Source organism: Scleropages formosus, chromosome 20, assembly GCF_900964775.1.
Source record: "Scleropages formosus chromosome 20, fSclFor1.1, whole genome shotgun sequence".
Classification (NCBI taxonomy): domain Eukaryota; kingdom Metazoa; phylum Chordata; class Actinopteri; order Osteoglossiformes; family Osteoglossidae; genus Scleropages; species Scleropages formosus.
Window position 1 is genome coordinate 14,725,204 of NC_041825.1, and position 23,078 is coordinate 14,748,281.

At 39.1% G+C, this 23,078-nt stretch overlaps 2 protein-coding genes across 9 annotated transcripts in view; one reads left to right on the top strand and one right to left on the bottom strand.

Annotated features, from left to right (window-relative positions):
• LOC108940084 (dynein, axonemal, heavy chain 9) overlaps window positions 1-6,370 on the top strand; it is a 91,062-nt gene extending 84,692 nt beyond the window's left edge. For 2 of the 3 annotated variants that reach the window (XM_029246646.1, XM_018761940.2), the window contains 2 exons: window positions 820-1,209; window positions 5,059-6,370. In XM_029246646.1, the coding sequence (XP_029102479.1) occupies window positions 820-1,209; window positions 5,059-5,286 (618 nt within the window). In that variant the 3' untranslated portion in view covers window positions 5,287-6,370. The remainder of the gene's footprint in view (window positions 1-819; window positions 1,210-5,058) is intronic. The other variant, XM_018761941.2, reaches the window with a different exon arrangement.
• Window positions 6,371-14,867: 8,497 nt separating this feature from the next.
• The window catches only part of LOC108939858 (protein shisa-6-like), an 80,775-nt gene continuing 72,564 nt past the window's right edge, over window positions 14,868-23,078 (bottom strand). For 5 of the 6 annotated variants that reach the window (XM_029246895.1, XM_029246893.1, XM_029246894.1 and 2 more), the window contains 2 exons: window positions 21,732-21,884; window positions 14,868-15,690 (listed from right to left, as the gene is read on the bottom strand). In XM_029246895.1, coding sequence (XP_029102728.1) covers window positions 15,089-15,690; window positions 21,732-21,884 — 755 coding nt within the window. In that variant the 3' untranslated portion in view covers window positions 14,868-15,088. The remainder of the gene's footprint in view (window positions 15,691-21,731; window positions 21,885-23,078) is intronic. The other variant, XM_029246896.1, reaches the window with a different exon arrangement.

Consider the following 23,078-nt stretch of genomic DNA (forward strand, 5'->3'; position numbering starts at 1 on the left):
TTTTGAAATCTGCAAGGTTAGTGTAGCGCAAGTTAGTGTCCAGAGGCAGATGCTCCCAGTTTGACTGTTGAAATCCCAGTGGCTTCGGCAAAGATAAATGTCAGCAATGCCGCACTTAATGTCACGGATCTGGCAACAAAAATGCTATTTTGAGCCCATTCTCCCATGAAAACTGTTTACGTGTTGCATTAAAAAGTAAAATATGCATTGGCCCAACAAAAACAATTTTTACTATTGAAACTGTAGCTCTTTCTCATGAGTTTTTTTTTTTTTTTGATTTTTCAAACCTTGCTAGCATATATTTAAAGCTGTTGAGGAATATGTAAAATTAAGAGTGTTCCAGTAATGTCCTGTTCAAGGTACAAGACCTATTTTTTATTTTTTTGTTGGTAATATAAACTAAACTTTGATTACAGTTAAAACTGACTTATGGTGAATTCTAGCTTTAGTCTATTGTCTAGCTTTTGTCATTTACCATTCAGGGTAAGGCAATGAACAATGACCACAGCCATAAGGAGTCAGTTTTTTTCTAATTGTTATAGTTGAAATTGTGTTTTTTTTTTATATGCAGCTCCTTCTATAACTATTTTTTAGAACCCCTGTAACCTGTTTTCCCACGTTTCCTGGTGGTTTGATCTTTCATTCTGCATGTGGGATTCTTGTTCCCTAGTGAAAAACAGTAAAAAGGTTGCTTGTGGGTTTCTGAATTCTTATTTTTTCTTTTGTTATGACAAGTAATTTCTAAATTATTCAGTTACACAAGAATCTGCAATTAGTTCAGCACTTTATTTAAAATGTTTGTGATTTCTCCTTTTAAAGGGAGAGCTGACAATGACAAGTGACATGGAGAACCTGCAGAATGCTTTGTTTCTTGACCAAGTGCCTGAATCCTGGACAAAACGGGCTTACCCTTCAATATCGGGCCTCGGCGCCTGGTTTGTGGACCTCCTCAACCGCATTAAGGAACTGGAGACTTGGACATCAGACTTCACCCTGCCCTCAGTGGTGTGGCTGGCTGGCTTCTTCAATCCACAGTCCTTCCTGACAGCTATTATGCAGTCCATGGCCCGAAAGAATGAGTGGCCCCTGGACAAGATGTGCCTGCAGTGTGACGTGACCAAGAAGTCTCGTGAGGACTTCAGCAGCCCGCCACGTGAGGGAGCCTACATACACGGACTCTTCATGGAGGGAGCACGTTGGGATACCCAGGTATACAGCAAGCCTCAAGCTCTCTACTGTTCTAGATTGGTCAAAGGTCTCATTTGCTTTATTAGTCACTGGGATCAATGTCAAGTGGAGTCACCGCTCATTCTTTCTGAGCACTTGCAATTTTAAAAGAACATATACACATTCAAATTTTCTCAGGCATCTGCGATGTGCATATTAATTAATAAGCCTAACAGTATGTACAGGCAAAATTTAATTATCAGCCCGGCTGCTTTTCATATATTAGGAAAAGTAGCAAGATGTCAAAGCAAGTTTGCTTCTCGGCCTTAGGGGAAAACTGCCTCAGTTTACCCAACTGTAAAAGTGAATATAAGCACAAATCCATGCGGAATATCCCAGTACAGCTGTAAAAGTCAGAGATTTATGATAACTGCTTCTTTTATATAACCAAGTTTATCCTGAGAATTCAAAAAGGATGTCTAAAGAAAACATGACCTTTTTAGTAAATACATATTAAGATTTAGCATCTGCTGCTAGAGGCCAAAAGTTATAATGATCTGATCTAAACTGAGTTCTAAACAGATATCTTTTTTCTGTATATATCTGTATAGAAACACCTGTATACATCTCTGACTAAAGGCTTAATATTTTAGACTTTTTCAGACTATTTTCTGTGCATTATATCTGTCTACATTAAGAGTAGAAGTTAGTTTATGCCGATTAGCTTTTACCTCATGAGCTGTTCCTCAGAAAATTTAGTTTCTGTAATAATTACTTATTTTATTTTATTTTATTTTTGAATTATAAATGTGTTTTTCACTTTTCTGATGCAGCTGAACACAAAGTACTCATGAAATATAGGATCAGTACTTGAGGTTGAATGGCAAAAAAGTGCTCCTGCAAGATTTGACTGAGGTCAGATTTACTTTGGAGGTCATTAGGTACATGGAAAGTCGAGATTATTACCATAACGCTGATTGGATGAATGAGTGTAAAAGCTAAAGATATGTTGCAGAGCATAATTACAAATGAGAATAAGTCTTCATTCCACCAACTGAAAAACAATAATCAGCAATTGGAGGGCATTCTTGGAAGCTAAATTGGCATTGATTTTGGGTTTTGTCGTTTATAGAAAATGAAGGCGGTTGTTGAAAAGCTTGCTTTGTTGTTTCTGAGAAAATATGAAGAGGAGAAATTTGGAGGCAATTCTGTACAGATGATTTCGAGTGGGTTTTTACTGGCCTTAAACCTGAGGGAAGGCAGCCTGCAGTAAGAGAGGAGCTGAGTTACTTAGAAGATAAAGGGAATGATATAACAGGTTACATCCTGGAGGAGGGTGGACAAAATGGGATTCTGTTGCTGTGTGGTGGGTTTACGAGATTTGATGAGTGAGGTCGGTGTCACATAAGGGAAAACACATCAAGGGAAAAGAGATTATCACCAGATGTCTCAGCATGTTCGGTGTTCCTTCTAGGTGACACAAAACTAAGAAGGAGAGAAGATGGAAAGAAAAGCAATTTAGAGATGTCCACTTTTTTGTAGAGGAGGTACAAAATCTGCATTAAGCATGGAAAGGAGTAGTGAAAGAAGGGGCCTGCCAGAGAAATGGAAAGAGAACATCCGTCCACAGGGATTTTTAGCATCCGCCATTTTTCCGTAGCATTGTACAGTGAAGAACCACGGGAAACAAGCCATAATGATTCAAATTAGTCTAAGCCAGCAGTGTCCAGCAAAGTAGACATGGTCTAAGTAAAACATGGTGTACGTTGCATAGAGGACTGTTACTGGTCATAAGCAGCTGTAAGGAGGCAGATTTGTACCTTGTGAAATATTAAGTCTATCAGAGAGAAAACGTGGAAAAGCTGAAATGAACATTTCACTCGTGCAGCTATATTAGCAAGGTACAGGGGTCCGTTCAGGCACTCATCACAGTGGCACACTTCCTCCCAGTGCTTGGCAGATGTCATCCAAACCATTGAGTATGTAATCAGCATTGCAGCAGTGTTGACCCATAGATACAAGAGCATAGACACAGTCTGTATGAGCAACAAGGTGAGCATTGTCAGCCTATGGTGTTCTGTTGCAGATAAGAGTCCACGAAAGGTCTCAACGGGTAAATCGGTTTAGAACTGAGGCTGCTTTATGTAGTGATGCAGGAGAAACTGGGACTCGGAATTTGTGTTACAGGCAAATGATTCCAGGAGAGAGAACACCATTGCACTTGCCGTGTGATAACCAACATGCCACAGTGGCATCATGAATTAATCATGAACTGCAAGAATACTGAATGGACTTGAAACTGGAAGCATCTTGCTAGATTTTTGGACTTGGAGAAACTTTCATACAATTATACTCAACTAGTTCTGTATTTTCTGTAAAAAAAAAAGAGAGAGGATAAATGTATCTTGCATTGATCAGTTTTCATAAATGTACACACATACATGTATAGTTTAATGAAAGCTGGTCTTTCATGTGTACATGAAATGGATCAAAAGTCATTCTCTTAGTACAGTATATTCAGTGTGTTCTTAGCAAAGACCCGTAATGCTAAAACACTACCTACACACACTCAAACACACATACACTCAGAAAAAAAAAAGAACACATTGTTAAATGGCTTAAATGATGGCTTAGTGAGCCACCAAGCTTTATACATTTTTCACCAAACATGCAAAATTCCTGTCTTATCTTTAAACATGGATGTTTCAAAAATAATTCAAAAACTGAGTCCAGAATATCAGAAGAAATCTTTAAATCAAGGCATTTTACTTTCTCTTATGATAAAAGGACCCCTTCTTTCCGTTTAATTTACAAAGCTACTACCCTTAAAATAAATGCATGAGTCAAAAAATGGAATTGGCTACCAAATTAAATTTTTTTGAAAATGCAAATACATGCCTTTGAGCAGTTATGTTAGCTATGATTCTCTTTTTTAATCTTCCTTCCCATATACCTGCCTTTTTTTGGAATTCAAAGCAGCAAAAAAAATAATCTAAATATATTATTTGTAAATTTCAAAACTGCTAATTGCAAAGAAAATACCATACAAATATTAGACATAAAGGCATAAAAGAAGAGGGGAGGACCGGGTGAAGGGATTAGTTTGTAGCAATATCTTGTTGTCATCTCCCAGGGAAGTGGGCACTGCAGATGTGTGTCTAGTGGTCAGTTCTTGTGCCTGTCATCTGTGAAAGTGTGTGGGAGAGGATTAATTATCGAGAGGAGGTCCTCTGCTTCACTTCTTTTATAGACTGTATTAAGCAAGAGGATTTCAATTCAAAATCTATTAACTTTCACCACTTTCAAGGATACCAAGAGCCCTGCAACTTATTGTCTCTGAATCTTCTGTGGGCTACCACTATCTCCTTGAAAATTGCTTGTCAAATTAAACAGCTTTAAATAAGCACCTAATGTAGCTGGACAAAATGCAATCAGCAGCAATATTTGTTATAAGTCTAATGGAGGAATATTGATTCTGTGAGGAATAAATTGGATTGTAAAGATTTTTATCAGATGACATTTTTTGTTACTTAAATCCATTTTCTGAAGATTATAAAAGATAATAAAACACTTATAGACACCAGCAGGCAGGACAGGGTTTAGTAAGTCTAGCAGTAAGGCGATGATAACCGCACATTGTTATAGTTCACACCTTTTGGGATTTGATTCTGCAAATCTTTAGCCCAGCTTCTTACCAGTAGTTTGTTGCTGTGTAACTGATAATTTATGTTTAATAATAATAATAATAATAATAATAATAATAATGAACTTATGGTTTATGGGAAACATTGTAAATAGCATCATATTGACTTTATAAAACAGGAATTGGTGTTTGTTTAAATGAAAAGCTCTCATTTGTGTAATGCCCCGTTTGCCTGTTTTCTTACTAAGACAGGGATAATGGCAGAAGCCAGACTGAAGGAGCTGACTCCATCAATGCCTGTCATCTTCATAAAAGCCATTCCCGTTGACAAGCAAGACACTCGCAACGTGTATCAATGCCCTGTGTACAAGACTCGGCAGAGAGGACCTACGTTTGTGTGGACCTTCAACCTGAAGACCAAGGAGAACCCATCCAAGTGGACCCTGGCTGGTGTTGCTCTGCTGCTGCAGGTTTAGAGCATGAGACATAAGATCTCTTGACACCTTTATAGCACGTGACATTATTGTTCAAGGAAATTCTGTTTATCTAATGTTTTACCCCTCATTCAAAAATCATAAATCAGTTGCTTCTCTTAATTTATGCTTAACTCCTTCTCCATAATGATTATATGTATCTTTAATTTATGCATGATTCATATAATCTTGTACTCAACAATGAGGATTTTCCACTTGTACAACAAAATCTGCAAATTATTCATACATTTAGTTGACACCTTTTGGGTTTTATATTAAGCTGCTGACAAAGATTTTTTAATTTGTATGGCTAGGGAGTTTTTACTTCATAAATTCAGGGTAAGTACAGTGATCTAGGGCACCAAGGCCTTTACTTGAAAGGCAGTGGCTCTAACCACTGTTTACTGCTGCTCCAAATTACCACTAAACAACTTTCATTTGGTGTAGTTTTGAAAACATGTATGTTAAGAGGTTTATGATGATTGAAGGTTTATGATTAAGTACTGAGGCTATGTAAAAATGGGGCGGCACGTGGAAAGGTGGTAATAATGACACTTGAAAACAACAGAAGTAGCATATTGGTTTTCTGGTTTGGATAAACCTCTTCATGTTGGACTGTTGAGCAAGGTATTTACTCTTAACTGATAGTGTAAGAATACAAAACGGTATACTGTAGATGGGTGTAAATCATTGTAAAGTTTCTTTGGATAAAGATCTTTACTAAAATGTTTATTTTTCTTTCATATGCCCATGCATTTGTCCCAAGCAACATAGAGTGCTTGCATACTAAGCTATTACATTTTTCATGCTTTTATACTGTTAAGTTTTTTTCTTTTGCTAGGGCAATTATATAACAATATAATAAAATATCGTGCCTCTGTTACCCTAAGATCTGATCAGCCTTCAGAAACGCAGAAAAGATGACTAGACTGTCTGCATAACTCTCTAATAAGAATAATTATATATTCTAAAACAATGCAATGTCAATTTTCCTTTAGCAGAGCTGAAAATCTATATGAGAAAAGACAAACCTGTGTTTTTTGTGTGTTTATACTGACTTTCACACATCACAACATAATTACATCCTCTGACCATATTCATTATATACATATGCACAGAAGTTTTAATGAAACTATTAATTTTCAAACTTTAGTTGCTGTTTAGCTCTTTTAACTTTGTTTTTTATACACTTTTGAGACAGCAGTGTATGGAAAGAAAGCTTTCTCAGAACCACGTAGTACTTCACTTCTTAAACCCTGAAGGCTGAGAACAATCGAGGCTTCAATATTTCAGCACCTAGTGCAATTTACAACAATTTATTAATATCAGCAATGTGAGCTTGAGGAAGGAAGTGATCTGGAAACCTCGACAGCCCTTTTTCACATGACTGTTCTTGACTGACATTTTTTTATTCAGCAACCACCACAATTTAGTTAACTAACCACAGGAGGATTATACAAGTGGACATGATGTAGAGCTCTGTGAACTCTTGGGTTTACACATTCTGTAAACTCCAGCTTCCATTTAATGAGAAACTTGAACTTCCTTTCCTTCTACATCTTACCCAGAGTTTGAGGTGATTGTTAAAAGTGAACTTTGGAAGTCCTTTCAGTTCAAAACAGAAAGAGCAGTGATTTTTCAGTTTAAATTTAAGTAGGTAACAAGACTGGCAGTGACAGCAATGGTCCTCCCATGTGATCAACTGCTACACCCCAGTCAGACCCCTTCGCTCATCTACTTCTGCTTGTTTGGTGGTCCCGCGCACCAAAGGTAAAGCACAGAGATTCTCGGTTCTGGCTCTGTTGTGGTGGAACGATCTTCCCCTCCCACTCAGAACTGCGGAAACTGACTACATTCAAGAAGGTTATGAAAACTCACCTTTGCCGGACCTATTTCGCCCAAGATCTCTCCAGCTCATGTACGGTGTAAATGTTCATGCACCGTAACTTCATGAGCATTATCAGATAAAGCCTTTAATCAGCCACTACTCCGGCATTGTATATGCTTGCTTGTGTTACATTAAAAAAAAATAAAAAATGGTAGGAGGGTATCAGGATTTGTCTATCCTGTGTTTTATGCACCTACTTGAACGATGAACCTCGGTGCAGCAAGTGGTAGGGAACAAACTAGGTTTGCTTGAGACTTCCATGTCTGCAGCTATGTTTCCTTCTCTAATGCATAAATTGTACTTTTGCTGAGATGGACGTCGCTTTGGACAAAAGCATCTGCTAAATGAATACATGTAAAATGTAAATGTAAATGGTCAGACATGTGGACTGGACCTCTTTGTTTAGCTTGTATGATTTTTAACACCACTTCTACACTACTATTCAAATACATTTCTTTCAAATGTTGAGAACCAGGCATTCATTTTTTGTCTACTCTGGGAGACATTTAAGTATATGTCTCAAACTGTAGATGCTGCATGCTGCCTCATAATGCACCTTTATCTTTCATTTTCAATTTCTGTGGTATTATTTAGAGAGACCTATACAGGTTTTCTAAAGGGGTGTGGTGGTGCAGCGGGTTTGGACGGGTCCTGCTCTGGCGGGTCTGGGGTTTGAGTCCTGCTTGGACTGGCATCCCATCCTGGGTGTGTCCCCTCGCCCTCCAGCCCTAAGCCCTGTTTTGCTGGGTTAGGATCCAGTTTGCCATGACCCGGCTTGGAACAAACTGTTTCAGACTGTGTCGGGGCGCCATTCCGTCACAGGGCACCCCCAAGCGGAACTTGAACCCCAGGCCCTCCAGTGAGCCCAGCAAAGCCCACTGCGCCACCGCGTCCCCCTGCTTTAGAGCTGCTTAACATTTCAAATGCAGATGATTGGTTACAACACAGAATTCAAACCAAATCTGTATTATCTGAAATCATGTGTTATTCTCAACATATGAAAGCTCATAAAGCTACTATGGCTGCTTTGGTAATTTAGTGCACATTTCTAATTTCAGAGACCAAACCGAACACACTTGATTAATAATGGACGTATACAGTGCAACCTTTGATAAATGTAGATATATATTTAATGTTTTGCCAAAGAGAACTGGAGATTTCAGTTAGCTGAAGGTACTTATGATAATCTGCGGTTTTTATTACTAAAAAATACAGCCGTGATGTCACATAATAAACCATTTGCCAAAAGCAAAATTGGTAACCTGGTTCCCATAGGTTGAACCTTGTCATTTTTTTAACTTTAGCCACCCGAAATTAAATGCCAGTATGGAGGTCAAAAGTTATATATCCACCCAAATTAAATATGTCACTTTGATATTCGTCTACATGGTGATTCACTCATTCATCAACTGGTAATTTTTAAAGAAAAAAATTTTTTTAAATTATAGTTACACAGATTGAAGGGTTAAAAAACCTGATCTGCACATGGATATGTTATAAGACCTTCTTCCATATTGTCTGTGTGGTAGAAGAAGGCCCCCTGGCTGGAGGAAATTCCATCCAAGGATCATGCTCTGAATATGAAAGAAGGCAACTTTCATCCTTTTCGTTGTGGACCATTGGTTGCTAGGTTACAGGTCGGTTTCTGAGTAACTGCCAATGTAAAAGTGCTTGAGTGTGTGTGGTACACATTAAAATGGTGCAAGAGAGGCTGGCTGCAATTTTCTGTTGATATGATGGTCATATATTGAGATATCAGAAGGGTTCACTGCGTATATTGAGCAGAATGAAACTAGGGGGCTGCATTTTATGAGGAATACCTTGTGGTTCCAGTGTGAGAGATTGCGTTGCAAAGCTTGGAAGGTAACGCAGGGAGAAGAGGGACAGCAAAATATTGTCTCCATAAGAAAATAACGAAATTAACAACATGTGTTGCCAAGTAGGGAGCAATCTAGACAGCTTTCCATGAATAATTAAACAATCCCTTAAGAAGTTGAGATGCAGAACAAGATCAGTTGTTTCCTGCCCATATCAGTGTCTGCCTGCTTTTCCTAGATCACCCCAAGGTCACTTTGCTTTAACGTGCAGTTCCAGACAATTCAGACTCGATGGAGTCGAGCACAGGCCTGGCATCAGTGACCACAGCTAGCCTGAAGGGCGGGAAACTCTGCAGTGGCACGTCAGCTGAGGTGTCGTATTAGTGTGTGTGCCGCAGTGTGAAAATTTCATCCCGATGAATATAAAAGCTCCGCTTGAGACTGATTTCAACAATTGCCTTTCTGGAAACAACGAAGCATCATTGTGCTGGTGTCATCTTGTCTCTCAAACACTTCCTCTCCGTAGTCCCATCAGGTTTTCTTCTCTTTGGAGGAGGATTTGCATAATTAAAATCAGAAATAGCCCTGCTGAAGCCAAGGTGCAGGTGCCATGCGACTTGTCACATACTCTGTGTTGCCTTCACAGAATTTTTTTAAGTTACCTATTTATATGTGGTCGTTTATAAGTTATCCCAAACATTTTTTCAATTTACAGCTGAATGTCTGGCTTTAAAATGTAGCCAGGAAAGAGTGGGTTTTAACAATTTTGGCAGCACAATGCACCTTTAGTCTGAAAGTGCGTAGAAGGATAGGTGTCTTACTATCCATGCACTCCCATTATACTTACCTGTCGATTCTCTGGTCTCTCTTTTCCAAGGCATGACTTACAGTAGCAGGTAGAGAGATGTGTGAGAGCGCCCATCATGTACCTATGGTGAACAGTCAGCCTGCTCTCTGGGTATGAGTGCTGATGATGACTTCATAGGGAATGTATTTCACTCCTCTCCCACCTACAGATCAGAGCTTAATCTTTTTTTTTTTTTTTTTTTTCCCTTTTGCACATACTATTTAATTGCTGTGTCATATTCCCATCTAAATGCAGATAGGATGGGATTTGTGCAAATTGGAAAACAAAACTATTAACTACAAATATCTGCAAAGAAATGCAATTGCAAGCTTTTGTTTTCATGTTGTGAGGAATGTGTTCACACTCCTTCACTTCAATGAATTTAAAGAAGGTCTGCAGTTGCGTTGCCTGGTATTAAGTTAGTATTTATTAATCTGTATGGCTTTAAAAATTGTTTTGCTTTAATGTTCTGTTTGTGTTTTTGCTTTGTGTCTAGCTATGGTACAGCTTGCATGCAAATGAGTGCATGTTTCTCATTGAAACATTTAAGGTTGAGGACAAATACTCATAAGCAATATGGTAAATAAACAATGGACTGTTAATAAAGATGTTGGTTTAGGGTGGTGGGAAAATGATGCCCAAAGATATTGTGGCATATGGGGCATGGGTGCAGAAGTCTGTCCCTTTGCCTTTATACACTTCCATGCAGAAATATTCATAGCAAAGTAACTCCAGACCTGTCTTCAAGGGTGAGATGAGCTCTGGGTTTGTTGACTGTATGATTGGGTAGATTTATAAATAAATAAATAAATATAGATTTTTGTAATTTTTTATGATTTTCACTCCGCTGCAAGTATACATTAAACATTTGTTTGGTTTAGTTAAAAGTATTTAACAAATTACTGCTGCCATGTTTATATGCTTTATTTTCAGTCCATAAATAACTATAAATAAGCAAAGTGGGGTAAGTCTTTTATACTCAAGGTTTACTAAACTGATTATAATATACAGTACATACAGAATGTGCTTTAAGTATATTAGAACAACAAGAAAATTACAGAGAAACAGTCAAATACTGCCCATTATTTTAAGCTTATTCAACGTAACCCATTTCTGTGCACAAACACAAAGATACTTCAGTTCTCAATTCTACCATAAACACTTTTCAAAAACTGACCTAAACACAAAACCTCCATACCTGTTAGAGTTACTGTCCCCAGACTACATACTTACAGTATTTTTTAAGCCAGTGAGTATTTACTACAAAGTCTCTAATTATGTAATACTTGAAGTTAGTTACAGTAGCTACCAGAAAGCAAATGGATAAAAAAATTCCATGAGTATATCACGGTGATTCGGAGGACGTGATTGGAATTGAAAACCCACAATCCTACTAGCAGGAGACAAAATTTCAAATCAAAGCTATATGTATTTGATATCTTATATAAAATATAACTCTTAATTATCTGTTCATGTTTTTATTTTATGTGCAATACATTTCCTAAAGTCTGGCTGGCAATATATTTTTTCTAAACATGCAACATGGACTCTCCCTCAGTGTCTAAAATATCAGCCGTGTCTTTTGGTTTAGAAAATGTTGTGACACCGTATGCAACTATCAATAGGAAACATGAAGACGTTTTATCTTAGACAAAAAAGCACCCATGGTGTCTAATGTCAAGAGACTTTTCTAAGATGATTATTTGTCCATCATATATGTGGATACTCATTCAGACCTACTGAATCATCATGTATGGTAAGCAAACGGTGCTTTAAGACAATTCTAACACAGTTACAGGCCACACATCCCTTTGCTGCATTACAGGCTTCACAACAAAACACTGACTGGAAACATGACCTCTTGGCACTAAATAGTGAGCAAAAAGTAATACTGCTTTTTGAGTGTTTCTTTAGCAATATTAGTAAAATATTTGTGTCATAATCTCACCTGCATTATTACGTGTTATTATGCTTTATTACTCCATGAATATAATTTTTAAACAACAGATTAGCAGATTTGCAGAATCCCCATCGAGATTTTTCATTATAGTTTTTTTTTTTTCCTGTTTTCTGAGAAAGATACCGTTTGCATTTAAATAGACACCGTTCCAGTGAGCACGTACTGGACTTCCCTCATTCGGACAGTATGGCACTATAAAGAAAGCTCAAGGTGATCAACAGAATTAGAACTGGCAACACAAATTGCCAATATGTTCAGCTGTTTGTTGTTTGTTTTTTTTTTGTTTTTTTTTAAATTCACAGTTCACAGCAGAACATGTCCTGAATGGCCATGTATATCGGACAGAATATAGTGTAACAAGGTGTTAAAAAACGTAAAATAACTATGGAATATGGAGCTAGCACTGGACTGGGCCATACTGCTTACATCTCTTTGCATGGCAATGAAACACACTCTCGACTTGTATCCCACTGACAACATTCCTGCAAGGCCTGGCAGAAATTGTTTTTCCATGCAAAGACTAACTGATACATGTAACAAAGCATAAATATGCTAATTTGTGTCATTATTACCATTGCATTTGACTTTATAATTTTTTAATTTGGACTTTTGAAGTAATTGTTTTGATCTAATCAGTGTGTGCAACCTTTAGTGTCTGTAAGTCAAGTACTCGTTGGGTTCCCCACAGCTGACAATCTACAACTCCGTTTGAAGATTTGTTAACCCGCCGCACAGTTAAGCATTTTTTTGTGCATTTTACATATAAAAAGTATTTATTTGATATGAAAAGAACAGCACAATGTACTAGTCCTGGGTTTTATATGCTACATTTATATTGATGCTGAGTAGTATGCATATAACACTGTAAGTGTTTTGTTTAAAAGAAATTGACAAAATGATGTGTAAATTGTTTACTACCAAGCAGATGTTAAAGAGAAGATGAATCAATCCATCCTACATAGCTGTACCATAGCAACAGTGCCAGACCCTTTGAGCTGCCTGCTGGAGTTTAAGGAGAAAATATTACTGTAAACCTCTTTTTATATAATAATCCTGAAGCTCTTCTGTAGCTGGGGGATAAGGCTGAAAGTTCTTTACAAAGAGTTGTGTAATAATGCAGGTAATATACTGATCATTATCAAAATGGGATGTTTTAGTGATAATCTCTGCTGCAGAAATGGAAAGACAAATATTATTGTTAATATTATACCTTTGTAGTTTCCCTTTCTCTAGCACAACTCATTCTGAGAATAGGTGAGACAAAACGTGTTATGATTTTAGCGTTTCACTCTTTGAGCTTGTCTCTTTACAAAGCACTGCTGTTTCTATGGTAAACAGCTAAAATGTGTAATCATTTGTAAAGCCTGCAGAGTGCAGACTGTTACCTTTTTTTCCAATTTCACAATTGAGAGCTTGAATTTGGATGGATGCATATCAAAACACTATATTAAATCAAGCTCCACTCCAAATCAGCATATTTTTTTGGAATTGTATGCTTTGGATGCTACCCTGATAGAATAGGCACCCTTTACTGTATAATTATTATATTCTCAAGCATAACTGTGTGTATATGCCATATCCGTTGAACAAGACTGATAACACACTCGCTAACATTTTGAAAGAGAATTCAGTAGTACAAATATAGCAAAGATTAAGAATTTCTTTTCATGAGTAAAAATCTCACTATTCAAATTTCACTATTCAAATAACCTCTGCATTGTTTTTTTAGAAAATTCTATCCAATCCAAAATCTGAGGTATATGTGACCTTATCAACCACATATTGCTGGTACTCCCAATGTCACTCTTAGAAAATATACTGAAAGTTCAAGGCCAGTGTTCATCACAACTGAGAAACATGATTTTAGCCTATTAAGTATAGTAATAAAATTAAGAATTTTTTTTTTTTGGGATTCATAATATAAGGCATTGCTTTAATTAAAACATCTGGACAAATATTTCACAGTTTTAATCCTTTCTTTGTACTTCAAATACTATGTTTGCTGTTGTGTTTAATTTATGTCAAGACAGCTGTAACAATGTAACCATTACACAACAATAATTATCCATTTTTGACATATGCAGTATTTCATATATAACAACACAGTTATTGATGTGATAAAAAGAAAGCAGCTTTTCCTGGCTAAATATACATATAGGACATACAGTAATGTGATATAGTGACAAAATAATTATGGAACATTCGAAGCTACTGCACTAAGCATAATATGTTCACCTGCCTCGTGAGTTACAGGGACACAGTCTAAAGCCGGATATCAACAGTAGTATATAATTGGTTGACCACATTCATTCACTTCTCATTCTACAAAGACATGAACTGACAGACATACATTATTGTACTTACTTGTTATATGATCTCATTAAGTTTAGTGGCTTGCCTAATCTGGTATTGTGGTCAGTAACTACTACTACTACAAAAAATGTTCAGTACAAAAGCCAACTGACACTCTCCCATTTACTGCTGCTAGTATAGCCTATTTACAATCATCTTTGCAAAGGAAATTTGCAAATTTTTATATAGTAAGCTGACACGTGCTAGCCATTACCAAAAAAAAAAAAAAAGAAAACAAGAATTCAAAGGAAATTTTAAAATAATCTTTGAATTGATTGTGCTTTTTAACCCACAAAGCCACTTCATTATTGAAATGGTACATTTTTGAGAGGCACCAATTGAAGTGCTAACACCAGTTTATTTAATGAAGAATCTCTAATGCTATACCTAGGACTGGAAGTACAAATAGAATATATTATATTTATATATTTATAAAGTTATTACAGTATCATTCTAGCTCCACAACCTTAATCAAGTTTCCTTTCACACAGTAACCACTGATGCATCGCTCTCTATGTGTCAACGTATAAAGCCCTTGGAAATTGCACTCAGAAGTTGAATTACACAGGAACTGTCCGATCTGACTTAGGCATCCTTTAGCCACCCACGTACACATACTGCTTTGTGTTTGTGTGCATATGTGTGTGCGCGTGCATTCGTGTGTGCGTGTGTGCGTGTGTGTGTGTGTGTGCGTGTTGTGTGTGTTGTGTGTGTGTGTGTAAAATCAGGACTGCAACACTGGGTGATTTGGAAAGCTGGTGCTGAAAACAAATACAATTTTGTTGTTGTTGATATACTTAAAATCATCTCACCCTATCGTGGCCAGTACCTCAAAATGACAATTTGTTGGGACTGCTCTGATCCGCCGATGATCCCATCTTCATTTGCCGTTACCATCACTGCTGCGGTTCTGCTGTGGTCTGATGTGAGAGTCCCTGGGCTTAGACAGTTACTTCGGTCTTGCTTGCTGTGCGGTAGTGGTGGGGGTGTCCTGGGATGTAGTGCAGCTGCTCCACCGTGTGTGTCCGTCTGGAGGCAAACGCCTGCCTCTTTGAGGCAGTCTGGTTCATACTTAAAGTGTTTTGCGCATTGTTTGAGGCACTGGGATGGGAGTGCATTTTTGTCATCTTGTAGCGGTCCATAACTGGCGTGGTGGGCACGAACACATCAGTGTGGGACAGGGCCCGTGACATGGACTTGTCATGGAAGCTGGAGCGCTTCAGTGACATCATTTTGTCGGGGGACAGCAGTGGGTCCTGGGACTGCAGGCGCTCGGCCGACAGCAGCTGCTCGTCGGAAAGGATCCGGCCGCCGTAGGGGGACACGTTGTACGGGGAAGTCTCGTACTCGGGCACCGGGCCCCGCTCTGGGGACAGCACTCGGTCCTGCGACATGGCGCGCTGGACGCGACGAGGTCGCTGGCGCTGCGATGGGGCCGGCTGCTCCTGGTTCATCTTGATCACGTGCAGAGGCAACGTGCCGCGAGCCGCCAGGTCCGGCAAATGCCTCTTGCGTGAATAGTACTCGTCCACGTCTTTGTCAGCTGCGGAGAGGGACACAGCCAGCGCGTTAGGGGAGAACCACATTCCGAACAAACCTGTCTCACCCTGCTGGTCTGCTCTCCCTCTTGAGGTGCATACAAAAGTGGCAAAAAGAGATAAAACTGTTTAGTTTTACTTTCATTAAGATTCCGTTGCATTTTTTCAGATATGGAATAACTGTGACTAAGGTCATGACATTTATCTTGAAAGATTAAATCAAACTCATTTCTAGTTGTCTCCATGCGACACGATCCCTGGGCATTAGTACAGACTGTAAACAAGGCATGACGGAAAAGTAATGTCAATGAGAGCCGCTGCAGCGCTTCACCAAACGTCGTCATATTGTCTGAATGGTCCCACATATTTGGAAAAATCCAGCTTTGCCTGTGGAAGGAAAGCAACACGGCACATAAACAAAGAAACACATCCCGCTACAACAGAAGCTTCAGGAGTTGTCTTGTGATGCGATGTTGCTCCAGGTCAAAGGGCAGATAAACACACATTACAGATGCAAGAGGAAAAGCAGACTGTAGAAAGGTGAGTAGAGACTGTCAACGCATTGAGGAGCTCAGTCGGGGACATCGGTGTCACACAATATTGCGGCAGTGACTCAAAGCAGTGAATCCAGCACTTCAGACTGGAAAGGAACTGCATCTGACATGTCCAAGTGGCAGCCACGTGATTTAACATGTGCATGCACTGCCCTTCTTCTTCATCGCTGTGTACGTTTTAACAAGGATCCTTTATTGGTACACAGGTTCTAGAACTTAATCTGGTTGAGCATCATGTAGTTCCAAGCATATCTTAGATGTAAAAAACGAGATGTAGCACAAAGATCGGCTCTCCTGCACTCTACACACCCTCATAATAAGAAAAACACATTTCAGTCAGCGTGTGACTCTTTTACATCCAGTTCAGAGAAAGGCAGCCTATGGCATCGAAAGCCTGCTTTGCTTTCTTTAACTCTTAATTTGCAGCCTGCTCACACATTTTAAAAACAGATACTTTCGTTCTTTTGCTCTCAATTATATTTTAAAGATGGGATCATTAGTCAGCAACCCATAGATTGAAATGCTTCCCAGAAGCCACTTCACTCTGCATTCGGTAAAATCCTCTTAGCTATTCCACAAAATATTGTCAGTTTTTTTGCTATTTGCGGTTGTATGTCTTGTAACTGAAGATGTCAAAACCATGAAGAGTGAAAATGTTACTACTGCGCTATTCTTAATAAAAGGTCAAACTATTTAAAGTACAAATATTTAGTTATTCTGGAGAAAAATCAGAAAAAAAAAACAAAAAAACTTTCCCACATCCACATGTTAAAAAAATCCCATTTTAATTTGTAATTTTATCTTCACCATAGATAAAGAGCTAACCTTCATAAGAAAAAAAAGATGGTAATACTGCATAAAAACAAATGTGGAAATTGTGGGTAATTATGTAATCGCTTCCATTGCATTACCAACTACAGTGAACGTGCTGTGGAGCGCATTTATCAGAGTTAGTCACAGATCTCAAACATCAGTAGACTCAAGTAAGAACATTAATCACACACAGCCTACTTGTGAAGCATCAATTAGAATGTGGTCTTCAGAGGGGATTTAGATAAGGCTTGTTATGAGATGAATTGGTGAAGTAATTTCATTTTTTCTTTTCTTCGTAGGAGGATTAACACTGTTGTCCAAGAAATTACTCTAATCCATTTTATGAACAAAAAGAGAAAAGCAAAATAAAATGTGATTCCTCTTGCAAAAACTTATTTTTTGGTTTAGATCATTTATGAATGGTTCCATCATCTTCATTCTTAAATTTTACCAATTTTTTGTAAAAGCCATACAAACATTTGTTCTTTTGCACGTGTGCATTTTTATATGTTTAAATATATATTTATGTAACGTATACAGTATATGTATGTACCCTCATAATAAGATGCATGTATTGCACACACACACATACACACACACACTTGCTGAACCGCTTGTTCCATACGGGGCCGCGGGAAACCGGAGCCTACCCGGCAACACAGGGCGTAAGGCCGAAGGGGGAGGGGACACACCCAGGACGGGACGCCAGTCCATCACAAGGCACCCCAAGCCTGGCTTGAACCCGCTGCACCACTGTGCCACCGCACCTCCACGCTTCCCAGCATGTATTGCATGTATGCAATATATGCATACATGCATATATTACAATACTAACATAGCACTATTATGTATAATATGTAATATTACAAAATAATGGAAAATCATTGCATACATTGTGGCTTCCTTAACAGCTTTGTCTTTTAGGCATATTCTAGATCTTATACAGTAGATATCAGCAATTTGCAGTTTTGTGAACATGCAGGCCTACTTCCCCCTCCCAGCACAACACAGCAATGTCTGACAAAAGAGGAGGGGGGGAAACAACTGGAGTGAAGCATGAGTAGCTAAGCCTTCTGGATATTTGCAACAGCAAACGATTTGATTTCAAAGAAAATGTGGACTGCCAGAGGAGACCGCGGAAGGAGCAGCTGCCAGATAGAGTTCCCTCTGATTGCCTCTGTATGTGTGTGTGTGTGTGTGTGTGTGTGTGTGTGTGTGTGTGTGTATACAGTATTTACTGGTCACTGTGCAAGAGGAAGGGGTTTGGCATCTAGAGCTGTCAATTCAGACCCTTCAAAGCAAAACACGACTTGCTGAGCTTGCAAAGACAATCTCTGCACAAACACAGCCCTCTGTGATCACCTACGTCTACCTTATATACTACCTTACAGTACTGTTATTGTAATTCCTTCCATGCGGAAAAAATATAAAAACACATATGGATGGATGTGCCATCAAGTTGACTCATAGCAATCACTTAGATGGTTTCCAAAGTGAGGGAGGATCAAAGGTGGTATGCTTGGGCCTTTGTTGTGCATGTCTGGGGGGCCCTAAGACAGCAGGAAACATGCAAACTCTGAACACCCTGTGCCACCATGTCTCTTTATACTTATTTACATTCATTCACTTAGCAGACGCTTTTCTCCAAAGCAACTTCCAGTGAATTCCATTTAGTGTTATGAGCCCATACACCTTATTCACCAAGGTGACTTACACTGCTAGATACACTACTTACACTGGGTCACTCATCCATACATCAGTGGAACACACTCTCTCTCTCTGTCACTCATACACTATGGGGAACCTGAACAGCATGTCTTTGGACTGTGGGAAGAAACTAGAGCATCCAGAGGAAACCCACACACATGGCGAGAACATGCAGACGTGCACACAGACTGAGCGGGGATCAAACCCATGTTCTCTCACACCACCCAGGCACTGTGAGACAGCAGCACTACTTGCTCTGCCACCGTGTCACCCAGGCAAGCTGGAGCCTAACCCAGCAACACAGGGCATAAGGCTGGAGGGGGAGGGGACACACCCAGGACGGGACGCCAGGCCATCACAAGGCACGTCAAGCGGGACTTGAACCCCAGACCCACCAGTGAGCAGGACCCAGGCAAACCCGCTGTGCTACCATGCCCCTTACACCTAAACATAGGAGGACAAATCAAAATTCCTACCCTGCAATGGATTGGTGTCCAGGTTGGGGTGTACCCTGACTATACCCCCAGGACAAGTCTGGATCACCATTACCCTGTCTTAACATCCGCGGATACTCACAGTGAGTGTATGAGTGACGGAGCATAATATCCTTAACACAAGTTGAAAATAATATTTAATCCAAACACATGAAAGTGTGGATTTTTAGAAAGAACAACTTTAACACACGGAAACTATAAATGCTTCTTAGAGGGACAATATTCACCATCATCAATGCAGAAAATGAAAGGCAATCTTAAAAAAGCATTAAAAATCAAGATAATTTCCTGCAATGTGTTCAGACAAACCTATTTTCCACTCAGTCTTTAGAAGAAAAAAAAAATTATGAAAGCATAATTGCATGTTCTCACATTTGGTCAAACATTAATTTTAATACAGACTGCAAATATATAAAATATAATCCTAAGCAAACAGTTTAATGAAGTGTAGGTAATTCAGCAATGAATCATACACTGAACGCTGTAAGTGCTGAAATTAATTTGTAATGCATTAATAAGTAAATTTGCTCTTGTAACATTTTTCCATCTCAGATTCAGGAATGCTTAATTAATGGTAATGTTTAATTTAAAGACAATCTGTTTAGTATCTGGGACTGTCAGTTTTGTTTAATTCAAAATGACATTCCTTCCAGTACTTCAAAAAACAGAACTGTTCAGTTATGTTTCTTATTAAAGAAAACTTCATCGCATTTTAGTTGTCTGAATGAAATAGACTAAAGTCTGTTTTCCTTTAGGCAGAATCTCTTGTTTAAAAGTTAACTGTAAACAACAGTATAAAAGCGATATGACTAACTGTAAGGAGATGCTGGATCTTATACATAATTAATTAATAGCTTCAGCCGCCAAATGTTTATATTCATTTACTGTGCGGTGTAATAACTGTTCGGCCTGAATCCCAAACCTTGACAAACCCCAGGGTTTTCATTTGTTGTGTTTATATGTGTGAGTGCTGTGTACATGTTTTTAAAACATGTGACAAACTTCTGGAGTAAAAAAGCAAAAGTGTACCACATGGGGACGTTAGTATAATATACACTGCCTGCCTCAGGAAGAAAAATAAGTGGGGGGAAAAAAAAAAAAAAAAAAACATTTTTCTTGTCATGTTTTCAAATTTTATTTCATCAGAGTGTTATCTGTGTCTACAAAGATACATAAACAAACCAGAGTGACTATGTATATGCAAAAACCGCTGCTCTATATTTCTACCTTGGCAAGTCATGGTCAGAAAAACACACACAGAGTCTGAAGCTGCTTGTCCCAAGCGGAACAGCGGCGAACCGGAGCCTAACCCGGCAACACGGGGTGTAGGGTTGGAGTGGGAAGGGACACACCCCAGACAGGATGCCAGTCCATCGCAAGGCACCCCAGGCAGGACTCGAACCCGAGACCCACCCCATGGCTTCCCCCAGCCAAGCCCCGCTGCACCACAGGGCCAGCCTCCCCCAGTCAGAAAAAACATTAAATTAAATTTAAAAAAAAAACTGTTCCTGTAATTTGCACATAACTTACTAATCATACTCATCATTTTGTCAGTTTAACTGAATGAAATGTATATCAAGCATATGTTAAAAATCACTGACAAACTTTTCATTTCACAGTACTAATAAAATTACAAAAAACTATAGAACAAAAGTACAACAGATGAATACTTGAGTCACCCCTGTCTTTCCAATCCAGATGAAATCAGAAAATAGCAAACCTCAGTTGCTAACAGATAATATATTCAAAGCTATGCACAAAATCTACTTGCTTATAAGACAGAGTAGCTAGTACTAAATTAAGGGGCTTTATCATATTGGCCTTATAAATGAAGGCTATATTAATGCAAAGCATTTGGCTGCTGTAAGAAAAAGCTTAAATTTGTTTACCAGGCACTGCTGGCAAAATGCAAGAGCCAAAGAGTTTTGTAATGAATGATTATGGTTCTAAGCAGCTTGCATTTAGCAGCATTTCAATTTGTACAGATGGGTCTTCACAGTATGTTTAATGTGTATAATGACTGCTTAGTTACCTACTGGAGTTCCCTTTTGGTGAACGCCTGTCTTGTTTGCAAAAACACAAGCAGCAGGCCATTCAAAAGGCTCACGCTTTTTTGGTGCCGCTGCCTACCTGAACGGGAAATCTTCCGTTTTCAGCACCTCCAATTTCAAACAACGTACAGATCTCGCACCAAAATAATGGCTTGGGTTTTGTCTGACTTTTTTTTTATCCTGACCTGGAACTCTTGTGATTTCTGTAAACGTGAACTATTGAAGCTTTCCTGGAGTTTGCTGACCTAAACTGATATTAATTTTTTCATTGTTCTGAAGTTCTGAAAAAAGGAATGGCTGTCTCACCGCCTCTGTCCGTTTCCCCATGTGCGTACAGTAAATACCTTTTCTTGGTGTACTGACAATGTAAGTAACAACTATGGAGCAGCATGCTGCAGTGTGTGTAATGAAGGCAGGCTACACTTACTGAGTCTCTTGAGAGAGGAGTATTTACTTAGGTCTGATTTCACTGCTGACTCGTAGGAGGGGGGCAGGTGGGACAGACTCTGGAAGGAGCGGGAGAAGGAGAGATCGTACGGCTCCGTCTGTGAGGTAAGGATGCTGTTCATCCGAGTGCTCTCTGCAGGGAGATAGAAGAGATCAGAAAATCATGACCACTTTGCAATCGTTGGCCAGGAGCCTTTGGGGGACACCTGAAAGGTACCAGGACTTCAGATACCCAGCAGGTCCGCATGCAAGCACAGCCCCTCATCTCACTGCACCGCACTGGGATCGATGATGTTTGGTTCTGTCCTCATGCATTTGTGCTTTTAGTGGCAGAGCTTTGCGGTGCAGTGTGACATGACACTGGAGCAGGAAGAGACGTGGGGACAGACCCTGAGGGAGCAGATGTCTGTCATTCAGCAGCAGGATGAGCCTAGTGCAGAGGGGGTGCTGGGGGTGGAAAAGGGTGAAGGGACTCAGATTAAGTGCACAGATATCAAAACAGGCCCCAGTGGCCGTTGCAGACGAAGGGGGCACGCAACACCAACACCATGTGCAACACAGGAGTTATAACATGAGGGCTGGGGAAGGTGGGCTGTGGGCTGTGCTGATGCCAGGAGAATAGTCCGCTGATGTCCCTGAAACATCAGAACCCTGTGGAAAAACACCACCGACTCTCTGGGAGGAGGATGACTGCACTGCACATGTACAAAGGTGCATCTTAAACTTACCTGGTCTTACTATTTCCCAAGGAAACAAAATCAAGAGTGAAACAACAAAATGCAGTTATTAAAGTGCCCAATTGCATGTGTACAAAAATTTAAAAAATGCAGTTCTAGCACACTGTTTCAGTGTTCAAATCAACGCTGCTATTGTCAAAATCGTATCCGTCATGCTATATATATTGATAAAAGATGTAAATAATCACTACTGCTAGACTGACTTAAAGAAACCCCAAGAGTGACAAAGCTATAAATAAGATAATGGGCAAGTACAGTATACTACTATTTGGTTTTTCAAAAACTCAGTCTAATCATGTTCTTCCAACATATACAGTTACGCTATGGTTTTTGTGCTATGCCTGCATCAGTAAAGCATTAGAGTCTAGACTTAAAGCAATTTTTTCACTGCATTGTAATTTAATTAGTTTATTACAGGGTACGATTTTGAAAGACGAATATCGGGCCTTATCTTCACTGTACATTCCTGTCAGAGCTTAATTACTTCTTTTTTTAGTTTACTTCGTCTAGCGTCAGCTGAATGGATGAGTCGCTCAAATAAATTCTCTATATGTTTCACTGGATTCCATGAATATTACTGAATCCATTCA